The sequence below is a fragment of the Canis lupus genome, chromosome 6 (genome assembly GCF_003254725.2).
Source record: "Canis lupus dingo isolate Sandy chromosome 6, ASM325472v2, whole genome shotgun sequence".
Taxonomy (NCBI): Eukaryota; Metazoa; Chordata; class Mammalia; order Carnivora; family Canidae; genus Canis; species Canis lupus.
This window is the reverse complement of record NC_064248.1, coordinates 21,108,664-21,121,968: the sequence shown is the minus strand read 5'-3', so window position 1 is coordinate 21,121,968 and position 13,305 is coordinate 21,108,664. Positions and strand designations below refer to the sequence as shown.

The window sequence follows — 13,305 nt, the reverse complement described above, 5'->3', positions numbered from 1 at the left end:
GATTTTAATTCACTTTACAAAAAAGACACACTTTTCACTCAGATCAAAGTAAGTAGATAAGGAAGCAAGAGAAGAGAGGGGATGGAATTGGTGGAATAAGTGTGCCAAGTCAGGAATCGGTTGATGCCCACCAGCACTGGTGACATGAGGTCCTGTCAAAAGGCCAGCTCTGCTACCGAAGAACTGATCCAGAAAGTTGGGCGCTATGACTGCAACCAGGGGAGCCTTTGTCACAGAGTAAACAAGGCTAAAGCAACATTTAGGGCTCTGCTGTATTTTTCCAGACGCTCATAGCAGAGCAGCCTTGTGTCTGTGATGAAGGCTTTTCCTCACACCTGCTTCAGAGCTGGCAGGAGTGGGTGGGTGTTGGTTTTCCTCTTCACCCTCTCTCCTCCTAACTAGCAAGTGTGCATCCTCACGTTGGGTTATTGAAGCTAGAAGCTTAGTTCACATAATGCAATTATCTTTTTAAAAGTATGGCTCGGTGACTTTTAGTATCCTCTGAGTTGTGCAAATCGAACATTTCCCCTGTCCCAGAAGAGCCCTGGAGGAGTTTCTCTTTGCACCGCCCCTTCCCTTCCCTCCCAGTCGTGCACAAGAACGAGTCTGTGTGCCATGGATTTGCCTGTGCTGGACGATTCATGGCGGTGGAACCATATGTGATCCAGTCCTCTGTGATGGGCCTCTGTTGGTGCGGCATGATGTTCTCAGGGTTCATCTGCGTGCAAATACGTATGCGCGTTTGTATTGACATTTGTATCGGACAGTGCCATATTTGGTTGATCCATTCATCCTGTGCTGGATATTTGGGTCTAAAAGATGTACTTGATTTCTTCCTTTCTCCGGCCTCCACACCCAATCCGTCTGTGAATGGTGCCCGTGCTCCTTCCACAGGGCACAGTTGGATGCCTCAAGTTCTCTGCTGGCATGCCTTCGGTTCTCCATGCTGCAGCTGCTGTGATCTCAGGACAAATCAGGCGGTGTCACAATGTAAAGAACTCCTTGCTGGGTGCCGCAAAGCCCTGCAGGAGAGGGTTGCAAAATCCCATGCCTTCAGGAACAGTCAGGGTTGGCAGGGCCTGGGGTAGCCAGAGCACACACCGCACACCTCAGGGTTCTGCTTCATGTTACTCACTCTCCTGGTGTTTGTCAGAACTTTATTTCAGGGGTGCCTGGGGGGGCTCAGTTAAGCAGCTGCCTTTGGCTCAGGTCATGATCTCGGGGTCCTGGGATCAAGCCCCGAGTTGGGCTCTCTGCTCAGTGAGGAGCCTGCTTCTCCATCTCCTTCTGCCCTTTCCCCTGCTTATGCGTGCTCTTGGTGCGCGTGTGCGCGCTCTCTTAAATAAATAAAATCTTTAAAAAAAAATGGTCTTTCAGTTCCTCACACATGCCAAGCTGCTTTTCTCCTCGGGTCTTTGTGCAGGCTGTTCCTACTGCCCAGAGTCTCCTCCCTGGACCTTTCTTGCATGCCAGCGTGGCCCTCCCTCTGTTTCCTTTCCATCCTCTGTGTACCCACCAGGCTGTTGGTAGACTATGCTGTAGTGTGGCCCGGCCCCTTGGTCTGTGCCTCCACAGGACCAGCACATAGTGTGGCAGCCCAAGCTGTTCTGCTAGGCGGCGAGGGGGGTTCACTTGTGTAAAGCATTAATCATTTTAAGATGTGTTCAGGGATGAGTATGGAGGATAAATCGCCAGAAAACAAATGACCGTTTATAAGCAAGAGTAAGTTGTCTTTTTGTGGGATTGGACACTCAATTTCAGTAACAGGTGTCTTTACCGATGCCGTGTATAAGTCACAAGGGTTGTGTGTATAGGTAGAAATGTAAACATCCTGATAAGGATATTTGTTTTCATTATATACAGCGGTCATAGCAGTTTCCTGGATTCTCAGATACCTCTGCCACTTGCAGTGTTCTCCACCATAATTCTTTCTTTACCATAGCCGTGCTTCTTCCCTCCAATTCTCCTTATTCACCAACCTCCCAACAGCACACATCCCCCTGATAAGGAGTCCACTGTGCCTTTTTTTTTTTTTTTTTTTTTTAATTCATGAGAGACAGGCAGAGGGAGAAGCAGGCTCCACACAGGGAGCCCGACGCGGGACTCGATCCCAGGTCTCCAGGATCATGCCCTGGGCCGAAGGCAGTGCTAAACCGCCGAGCCACCCGGGCTGCCCCACTGTGCCTGTTTTTAATTTAGGCCAAAATACAAGTGTTTTAATGATTTGGAAATAAGTTTGTGCCCATACTCTGGTCACTTATTGATGATTATGGGCCCTGTTCTTCTCCTTAAAATAAAATTCACTTGATAATGTTCAGACCTCAGGACATAAGAGAACTAAAAGTGATTGAAGCCTGGAAGAGTTCAGAGTTTTCTTTTCCCCTTGCCTTTTCACTCAATCTGCAGAACACAGTTTGGGACCACAGATACAATACAGAGTGTTCTTGTGATGCCTGAGGAAAATTAAGAAACTAAGAAGTAAATTTGCTAGTGTATTTTGCCTCACATTCATTTTCATTTTTCTCTCTTTAGGTGCTATTTCAAGTGGTTTCAGGCTGGAAGAGTCTCCATTTGTTCCCTATGACTTTATGAACAGCAGTACTTCTCCAGCCAGCCCTCCGGGTTCAATAGGAGATGGCTGGCCACGTGCCAAATCGCCTAACGGCTCTAGCAGTGTTAACTGGCCACCAGGTAAAAGGCTGACGGCTTCTATCACAGTGCTTTGTTTCCATTGTGATTTCCTTATCTCTAGATATTCTAGTGAAGTAGCCCAGTTCTAGCAGATTGGACTGACTTCTGCTAAGGGTGGGAAGAGTGCACACATGACGCATGGAAAGCTCAGCATTGAGTCTCAGGTAGAGGAGCCAGTCTGGCGTGTAACCAGGCAGTGAAGGGGGATTGAGCCTCACTGACCGGTGTAAGGAAGAGCATACAACCTTTGTTCAGTGTTCCTCTTCATCTGCGTCAGGGACTAACTTGATGGTGTTTCATCCTGACTGAGGCATTATGAAAAATGCACTTACAGTCTTCCTTTCTGTTTGCATTGCTATAGCTCATAATCTAATAAAGCACTTTAAAATGTTACCGTTTAAGAGCAGCTGGCTGGCTCAGTCTGTAGAGCATACAGCTCTTGATCTCCAGGTTGTGAGTTTGAGCCTCACATTGGGTGTACAGTTTACTTAAAAATAAAATTTAAAAATAAAACGTTACAGTCTAAAAACATATAAACACAGATGATTTCATTTGCAAAACTATGCAAGTTTTTCATAAATAGCAGCTTATGTTACACTAATCATAGTACTGAATCAGCCTTTTAGAGTGCTAGTATTAACTGGAAATATTTAAGAATTGCATAGACATTAGGAATATAAGTTTTAGATATTTAATAATGGATTTTTTTTTAAGTGATGATTGAGCCTGAACTAATTTTAAGTTTTTGTTCCAGAATTTCGCCCTGGTGAACCATGGAAAGGTTATCCAAACATTGACCCTGAAACTGACCCTTACGTCACTCCTGGCAGTGTCATAAACAATCTTTCAATTAATACTGTGCGGGAAGTTGACCACCTCAGGGACAGGAACAGTGGTACGTAGGCGGGTACAAATCAGAATTTCTGAATGATGCTAGATGACATGGTTTAAGAATGGCTCAAGGCAGATGTGAAACTTTCAGCCTGTCATAGCACCTGACATTCCAAGGGAATTATGAAAATGAAAAGTGGATTCTCAGTTTTCCTATAGGTGACTCTTTGCCACTTTATAAATGAGGATTTATTATCACTAGATATGATAAACACATAGGTTTACTTAAAACAAAGGACCAACAAATATTTGTCTTCCAGGAATTATAGTAGCAACTGAAGGGTCGTTCCCTACCTTATAGCAAGTTTCAAGTTTCAGTATTGTATTAAGAAATGGATGTTTCTAAAGATTAAAAAGGTTCAGGTAGTCTTCATTTATATGAAGAATATTATTATTCATTTATACACTCTGGTTGTTAAAGGACTTTTGTGTAAAGAAGCAATTTAGCTTTGTCTCTCTGAAAGTGAGTTTTTTGTTTTTTGTGGTTTTTTTTTTTTTTTTCTTTTTTTAAGATTTTATTTATTGATTGATGAGAGACGCAGAGACACAGGCAGAGGGAGAGGCAGGCTCGGCTCCATGCAGGGAGCCCAACATGGGACTCGATCCCAGGTCTCCAGGATCACACCCTGGGCCGAAGACAGATGCTCAACTGCTGAGCCACCCAGGCTTGCCCGAAAGTGAAAATTAAGACCAGTTGAAGAGTCCCTCCAGTCCAGATGCACTTTTTAATAAGTTATCGAATAAAATCATCCTACCACCTACCATATGGGGATTCCTCACCCCAGAGTAGAGTATTCTGTGTGTGCACCGGAAGGAAGGTGAATGGAGTGAAAGAAAATATTTTCTGATTCTGTTCAAAACCTACACCCTCCTGTTCCTCTATACCTTTTATAACAAGGTATAAAATGCTGTTTTACATTAAATGAATGACCTTTTGTTAGTGAGTGTTTGCCATATCACAGTGTAAGGAAAGAATCCTCCTCATTCTAAAATGACTGAATTTAACAGACAACTATGCAGAAGTAGTTAAAGTACCCTTTGCTTTCCCAGCAAAACAGTGGGGACAGAGCCAAGGGTAGAGCCTCACACAGCCTTGTATGTAGTTGATAGAAGAATCAGGCAGCATGCAGAAACCGACTTCTTCCGTGTTTGTGGAAGATTGTCAGGAGAGTTTAGATCTGATGTTAGAAGAAGTGAACCATTGAAGGTTTTGAGAAGTCTTGCCATTGAGGGCAGGTGGTCTGATGGTGGTGGGCAAAAGGGATGGAGTGGGAAGCCAGAATGGAGCTGTTACAGATTCAGATGGCAGTCCAGCCTGGGGCGAGAATGATGATCAACCAAGGGGTGGGGGGGAGTCGAAAATAAGGGGAAAGCCTGGGTTTGTGAGGCTGCTGGGGGTGCGACAGAGGGTGAGGGCGTGCTGGTGCTAGTGCCAGGGTTCTCTGGGCGTGGGGGTTCTGGTAAGATGTCGCTGTAGTTCAGACAGGGCTTGGGAGCAGGAGGAATTAGCCCTCCTTTTGGAGCCCAGATTGGTACTGAGAGCCAGCATTGTCTCAGAGTGTCACCGTGGAATGCCTTCTCACAGGCAGTTCCAAGAGTCAGGCAGGGGAGGGAAGATGCCTCCCTGAGCCACCCCAAGTCAGAATGATGAGCAGGCCCTTTGGGTGCACTGCTATGAAGACAGGTAGGCAGGTGCAGCCTTGGGCACCGTCCCTGGGTCCCAGCATCCATTTGCTTCCTTGTGACCTTACTGTTACATTGAAGCCTCACTGGATGCTTCTGCTTATTCTTCAAGTTGCCATGTCCCTTGTTCTGGGGCTGACTAATTGGGCTCTTCCCCCACGTAGGGTCATCCTCATCCTTGAACACCACGCTGCCTTCAACTAGTGCCTGGTCATCCATTCGTGCCTCCAACTACAACGTTCCCCTCAGCAGTACAGCACAAAGCACTTCAGGTGGGCCTTGTCCTGGGCTTGCCAAGGAACGGGGGAGCCAGCACCTGGGGCTGGGGTTGGGGCTAGGGCTATTGTGTGGAACTCTCCTCTCACTAGCTGAAGTCTTCTCAGGGAGGCAGGAGAATATATTCCCGAGCCTGGGAAAATACTTGTGACACCATTTGTCCCTTATTAAAGTTGACTGTATTTTCTAAAACAACCCACTTTCACTGAGCCAGTCTTGCTATCATCCAAGAGCCAGCTCAGTTAAATGCAATTTCATGTGAAGCAGTTCTCAAAAGTAGCAGCTTTTATTTTTGTACTTTCCAAACCTTTGCAGACTGATATTTCTGTAAAGTATAGTAAACCTGAACTTGGAATTGTTAGAAAGCGATCCCATAATTGGGGGCCTGTGGCAATGGCAGACCATTGTCCGTTTACAGACGCTCGCTCTGAATTTCTGTACATATTCTGTCCCAGACCAGTGAGAACCTGCGTAGTGACCAGTCTTCTGACCACACTTTGACTCACTCTGATTTAAAGGATTTCCACTTTAAAAATCAAGTAGAAAAGTAGTGGACAGTGATAGAAGTGATAAAATTTTCCATGCACTTCTGCCCTCTCGTGGTTTTTTTAGGATTATCTTCAAATAGTTTACTGTGGGCCTGATCGCTGCACACCCCCACCACCATGAGGCAGCACACGTCAGGGAGTGAGCTTTCTTTTTTAGTTAGTTAGTTAGTTAGTTAGTTTATTTATGATAGTCACACAGAGAGAGAGAGAGAGAGAGAGGCAGAGACACAGGCAAAGGGAGAAGCAGGCTCCAGGCACCAGGAGCCTGACGTGGGATTCGATCCTGGGTCTCCAGGATCGCGCCCTGGGCCAAAGGCAGGTGCCAAACCACTGCGCCACCCAGGGATCCCTCTTTTTTGTTTTTTTGTTTGTTTGTTTGTTTGTTTTTTAAAGCCAGACAGAAAAAAAATAAAAAATAAAAAAAATAAGGCCAGACAGGCCTGAGTTTGAATCCTGGCTGTGCATGGGACCCATAGGCAAGTTGCTTAAGCTCTCTGATCCTAGGTAGAATGTGTGTCAGGATTAGAGGTAGTATGCACCACGTGCCCAGCAGCCTGGGGCTCAGCACAGAGAGGCACCTGGTGAACGTCTGCTCTGATGACTCCTTGAGCTGGGACTACTTTTGTGGCCCTTTTTCCCGTGTGCAAACCAGAGTGTTCTAAAATCTATTTAATGACCTGTGTGACGATCTCGAGTGACTCAGTTAGAGTCATAAAGGTAAGGAGTTCCCAGTTGGTGTCTTAGGGCAATTGAAAGCAGTGTTTTTTTGTTTTGTTTTGATTTCGATTACAGTACAGTTTTGTACACTGAGCTAAGAATTTCATAAGTCTTGAAATTATTAATAACAGGCAACTGGTTTGAGTATTTTGAGTAAGGGAGTAGTTCTCTTTTGGCTTTTGTGGGGTTTTTTGGCAGTTTAGTTTGACTTGGGAATTTTTTAACAGAGTTCTTTTTGGCTGATTTGCTTTTCTTGGGAGAATGAGTGCTATCATTTAAATTTTCTCTTTTCTAAAAGCATTATCTCCTCCACCTCCCCTCCCCCCCCGTGTTTTTTTTTTCCCCTGTGAGTAGCCAGAAATAGTGATTCCAAATTGACATGGTCTCCTGGTTCAGTTACAAACACCTCTCTGGCTCATGAGCTGTGGAAGGTCCCTTTACCACCTAAAAACATCACTGCTCCGTCCCGCCCACCTCCGGGACTCACTGGTCAGAAGCCACCCTTGTCTACGTGGGATAACTCTCCCCTTCGTGTAGGTGGAGGATGGGGAAATTCTGACGCCAGGTACACCCCAGGTAAGACAAACATGCTTCCTGGGATGGTTTCTTATGGTTTATTTGCTGAACAGGAACCAGTACCCACAGTTGAATCTAACAGAGACCTGTGCATTACCCACTGTGAAATAGGATTTGAATTTAAACAGACATGCAACTCCCAGTGCAGTGCCATCTTCTAAAATTTCTAGGTCTTTGTGAGTCTTAAATTTTACTTAAAATCGTACCTGGTTTGCTTAAGAACATTGCCAAAGACATACAACAGTCAGTGTTAATGTTAAGGAATGGACGTCTTGTTTCTCTCAGAAGTTCTCCAGAGTGTGTCTGAGAACATATGCTTACTTCCTGCTCGTGGCAGGTGTGGAAAGGCTGGGGCAGGTGGGAGCCGCCCAGCAGGGCTGTGAGGAAGGAGGCCTGTGTGGGTGGAAGCTTGGCCTGTGTACTGAGGATGGTCGTAACCTGTATTGTTTCAAGAGGGACATGTGAGCGTGAAGGAGGGTACTTGTAGTTAACCACACAGGGCCACAGGCATAAGCCACACGGTCCCAGGAATACCACCACCCATTTCCCCTCCCTTCCTGCTCCTCCTCTACATGACTAGCACTGGATTTGGACTGGCATTGTGTCCCTGCCCTGATGTACGTGTGCTGGAGTTTTAATTACATGAAAGGATCCAAGCTACTAAATGCATATGAATGTAGTTGGTGTCCTATGTGAGCGGTTCTTTCAAGCCACAGGCATTTCCAAGTGCCAGCTAAGTGACTGGTAGTAGTACACAGTGATGGAGGATAATAAAGTGGCCTAGAAGCGCCCTGCTCAGGAGGGTTGGTGGAACCAAGTAAAGGTAGGCCAGACAAAGCAGAGGGGACATGTGTGCCAAGGTGCAAGTGGCCCAGGAAAGCTCTGGTGCTCCTTGTTGGAGTTGTTAGAGACTTGAGGGTGAGATGACTCAGTTCAGGAAGAGATGAGTAGGCAGGAGCTGTGTCACAGAGCTGTCTTCCTAAGGCACACTGTAGTGTTGGTGGGGTACCTCATACTCCTAGGAATGATTGGGTCATAAAGTTCTGCTGTCAGGAGCACGAGTGCCCTGGGGCACAGTAGTAAGGCCGATGTTGGAGCTCCTCTGGAGCCCAGACAGAAACAGAAATGTCTGGGCTATTGCAAGCTTGCTCTTTCTGATTGAAGGAGAGTGGACACATCATTACAGTGGTTTCAGACATATGACATATGCAGCAAGTCTGCACCGACGCTGCACTCGCCACACATGGAGCTATCCTCTGCCCCACACGCTATACCAGTACCACTGACTGTATTCCCGACACTGAACCTTTCCTCCGGGGTCTTAGTCATTCCATAACCGGAAGTCTGTACCTCCCTCTTCCCCTTCCTGTTTTGCCCACCACCCACCCCTGCCACAGCAACCATCAGTTTGTTCTCTGTATTTATAGGTCTGATTCAGCTTTGTTTCTTTGTTTTGTTTTTTAAATTCCATATACAAGTAAAATCGTATGGTATTTGTCTTTCTGTGACGTATTTCAGCACAATACCTTCCAGGTCCGTCCATGTTGTCACACATGGCAGGGTCTCATCCTTTCTTGTAGCTGAGTAATACTCCATCCTGTATACACACCACGTTGTCCTTAGCCTTTTGTCTACTGATGGGCACTGATAGCAAGCTTTGAAATCTCCCGTAAGACATGCATGCAGGGTCACCAGACGATACCTTCGATAATCAGAAACTGGGGTCTTTCCCCAGAGGGTGCCATTTTTAAATAGTGTGAGCTTTATAAATAGATCAAAAAGCCTGAGGTGCAGTGAGCTGCGGGCTGCCTGAGCTCAGTGCCCAGAGGCAGAGCCACCTGCCCCAAGAAGTAAAGCATCGTCAGAGCTGGAGCAAGGGGCCCTCTGAGCCGAGAGAAGAGGACCCCACAGGGAAGGGGAGGGGGCCAGGGGCCAGGTGGCCCTGCAGAGCTGTCACCTGACGGGGATGTGCATGTCCTCAGTGTCACTGAGGCCACAGCCTTGGAAAACTGACCTGGCCTTGTTTGTCCTCAGGTTCCAGTTGGGGTGAGAGCAGCTCAGGGAGAATAACAAATTGGCTTGTTCTAAAGAACCTCACACCTCAGGTAAGCAAGCCGGTGTCCTGGCCAGTAGACGTGCGCCAGGCGCACCGCAGCAGGTCCCAGTGTTGCTGAGCTGAGGCCGAGTAGACTCCAGGCCGGGCAGAGGGAGGAGTGATGAGGATGGTCCTCGGAGGCCTCAGGCGGGCTGCGGTCCCACCCGTGTTTGTTTACCCTGTAGAACGTGCACCGAGCCAAGCGAAATAGATCCCCAGTCTGGCTCCAGAGCCTCTGATGGAGCAGATCCGGGCTAAGATCGGGGTCTGCACCCTCCTGAAGGCACTCAGATCATTGTGATGCAGGCGGTCCTGGTACTGCTCTTGAGAAACCCTGGTCTGCTCTTCTGGATGGGAACATCTCCTTAGGCCCCGGACCACCCCTCCTCTGGAGGCTGGATGTTAAGAGCCCGCCCCTCCTCTCCCAGGGAGCAGTGCCTTGATGAATCCTGTCCTCAGGGCAGGGAAGAGAGAAGACATGAAGCCACAGCAGGGGCATGGCTAACTAAGGAAGTGGGGATCTGGGGAATGTCCAGGAGTCTAGAGGCCACAGAGGTATGGCTCTGGGACCAGTGGAGGTGGGGAGGGGGGCACCGTACCCCATCCCGGCAGTGAGCCCCAGTGAAGAATGGCAGCAGGAGTGAAGAACCTCGGGCAGGAAAGAGAGGACGATGTCCCCTGATGGTCCTCGTGGCAGCTCATCTAACTGGCGGCCCCCTCATGCTCTGTTTCCTAGATTGACGGCTCAACTCTGCGTACTCTGTGCATGCAGCATGGCCCACTGATAACATTCCACCTGAACCTCCCACATGGAAATGCTTTGGTCCGTTACAGTTCAAAAGAAGAGGTAGTGAAGGCACAAAAGTCTCTGCACATGTAAGTTGGCCATCCGGTGTGTGACACCTGGAAAATGCCCTCCTGATGAGTAGAGTGTGGGGTTCCCTTGTGTATGGAAGGACAGCTGGTGGCACTGTGTGTCCTCTCCGGGCCAGCGCGTGGGGTCCCGCGGTGAAAGGGCATTGTAAGGCAGCGACCTCGCCTCTATCTTGGGTTCCAAGGTCAGTACTCCTAAGGTGAAGCATCGCCCCTCAAACCGGCCTTAGGAAATCTCTTAAATCACCTATAGGAGGCAAAAGGCCTTAATCTAGCTGGATACCACCACCATACACGCGGGGCAGGTTTTGCTCCGGGCCCTGGAGAGCCCTGCAGTGGGCGTGTCACCACCACCCCACCCCCCACCATCCTCCTCGCCTTTTGAGCAGAAGCTGAGTGCTCCTCTCACTTCGAATCAGTGAGATCTTCCAGATCCCCTGAGTCTTCACCGCACCCCCCTGTGTCTCTTCCCTCCAGGTGTGTATTGGGGAACACTACTATTCTTGCTGAGTTTGCCAGTGAAGAGGAGATCAGCCGTTTCTTTGCACAAAGTCAGTCTCTGACCCCTTCTCCCGGCTGGCAGTCTCTCGGGTCCAGCCAGAGCCGGCTGGGCTCCCTCGACTGTTCCCACTCGTTCTCCAGCCGGACCGATCTCAATCACTGGAATGGTGCTGGGCTGTCGGGAACTAACTGTGGAGACCTTCACGGCACTTCACTCTGGGGGACCCCACATTATTCCACAAGCCTGTGGGGTCCTCCCAGCAGCAGCGACCCCCGGGGAATTAGCAGCCCATCCCCCATTAATGCTTTTCTTTCTGTTGACCACCTGGGTGGGGGTGGAGAGTCCATGTAACGTGTAGATGTAGACTCACGAACTGTGACCTCAAGAAGCGAAAGAAAGGAGCACTAAGTTGGGCTCGCCGCCTGCAGCCAGGGGCCACCTGTGGGAACAGCTCTTCTCTGCACATTTTCCACTTTGTTTTCCCTGAAACATATCAGTTTGAATACTTGAATCATGCAGGCCAATATTATAATGTGAAAAGGTATCTATCTATTTACACTCCCAAATAGCGCCATACATGCTAAACCGTATAGAATGAGCTCACTTGTGTATATTCATCATGTTTAGCCTTTGGGTTCTTTTTTTCACCACCACCCTCCCTTCCCTGTTTCCCTCCACATCCCTCCCTCCCTGTTTTCCTTCCTCTCTTTCTTCTTTCTTTCTTTCTCTCTCTCTTTTTTTTTTTTTTTTTTGCAAAACCATTTTTTTGGGCTGATAATGTATGAGCTTTTAACTTTGCACTGAATGATGTTCTCTCGTCTAATCGGCAATATGGGGGGGCAGCTGTTCCAGTGTAAATGTTTACTCAAGGATGTTCTTAAAGGTGTGCGCTCTCTACTATGCCTTGATGTTTGCCTACCTTACTGTGGTGTCGTGGAGTTTAAAAGACCGAGTTCTGATGCTGACTTAGGACTATAAATGAAAGTATTGCACCAGTGTTTTCATGTTATAAAACTAAAGAATTTCGCTCTGCAGTTTGAAAAACTGTGGCCACAGCTGTGACTTGCAGCCCCCCTGCCACCCAGGACGGGCCCTGCACTTTGAATAGGCTTTCCATTTTGTTTTGAAGGTTCCCACGGTGAACCTTCTTGTTTACAGATTTTTTTGTTTGTTTTTTGAGAAAAAAAAAAATGTTTACTCTTCCATCATTTAAAAAAAATTTAAAAGACAAAAAAAAAAAAAAAAAACAATGGAGGATGATTTACAAGATGCTTTCTATCTCTGGGAAAAAGGAGCAGCATTTGGCCATGTTCTTTTGTTTTCTATTCCTGTCCTAAATCCAAGAGCATGGTTCTCAGGAAAACCAGTTCCCCAGTTAGGAAAAAAAATTTAAAAAATAAAAAAATAAAAAAAATAACTCCTTGTAGTTTCTTATAGGAAAAACAAAACCCCAACTTTTAGCACTGATACTACATATTGCTCTGTTAAAGAATTTTCTCTGCCAAAAAACAAAACAAAACAAAAAAAAAAACAAAAAAAAAAAACAAAAAAAAACAAAAACAAAAAATCGCTTAAAGCTGGAGTTGACATTCTGCTTTCAGATGCTGTCTTTTTATTAGTGAGTGATGATGGTTTGCTAATAATAGGTGATAATTTTTTGTAACCCCATCAAGTGGCTCTCTCTGTTTCTGCTCTCTTGTGACTGTGTTAATGTTGAACTGTTGTACCTTAAAGCCGAAATCAGTAACTATGCATACTGTAGCCAAGGTATTGGGCTTACAGAATTGTTCATTGTATAAAGAAAATTTTAAATGTTGTTGCAAACTAACGAGTTACACCATTTTTAAACTTACTTTCTCCTCGCCCCCTTTTTTTGCCCACAAATGGTATTATAATGCTTGCTTAGTCAAAGAAGACGGGCCAAACAAGGGTAAACATTTTAACAGCGCAGAATTTGCCATCATTTCATTGCCTTGATCTAACTGTTTGTGTCCTAAGATGCAAAAGAAGTCAGTGGCTTTTAACTGTTTACAAATAGAATGTGATTGTAAAATGTACAGTTTGGTTGTGTTTGAATTATGAAATCCCTTCCGATATAATAAACCATGACTTTTTGGCTGCTCAACATTAATTGTCTCTTTTTTGTGAATTTCTTTGTACGCTCTTTTTTACAATGAACGTTTCAACGTTGCTGTATATGAGGGTCCTCATAGAGCAACCGAGTACAAATCTAAGCAAATATTTGAACATTCTATCCGAACTTCTCCACAATTTCACCCTGAAATAATGTGAGAACAATGGGAAACTGTAGCTTGCTCCTTCCTACCCTCTCTGAGCATCTTTGGGATCTTGTTGCTCAAAGCTCTCCTGTGACTTCATCTCCCCCACCATTTGTGCCCATCTCAAGCCTCAGCAAGAGACCATTTGGAACATGAAGCTTAATGACTTGCCAG

General features: G+C 46.5%; 1 protein-coding gene across 21 annotated transcripts in view; it reads left to right on the top strand.

Annotated features, from left to right (window-relative positions):
- The window catches only part of TNRC6A (trinucleotide repeat containing adaptor 6A), a 107,385-nt gene extending 94,408 nt beyond the window's left edge, over positions 1 to 12,977 (top strand). For 15 of the 21 annotated variants that reach the window (XM_025416148.3, XM_049111279.1, XM_025416146.3 and 12 more), the window contains 7 exons: positions 2,533 to 2,691; positions 3,446 to 3,586; positions 5,430 to 5,537; positions 7,161 to 7,382; positions 9,417 to 9,487; positions 10,214 to 10,353; positions 10,828 to 12,977. In XM_025416148.3, coding sequence (XP_025271933.1) covers positions 2,533 to 2,691; positions 3,446 to 3,586; positions 5,430 to 5,537; positions 7,161 to 7,382; positions 9,417 to 9,487; positions 10,214 to 10,353; positions 10,828 to 11,203 — 1,217 coding nt within the window. In that variant the 3' untranslated portion in view covers positions 11,204 to 12,977. The other 6 variants (XM_049111277.1, XM_035717614.2, XR_007411227.1 and 3 more) reach the window with 5 other exon arrangements.
- Positions 12,978 to 13,305: the final 328 nt, after the last annotated feature.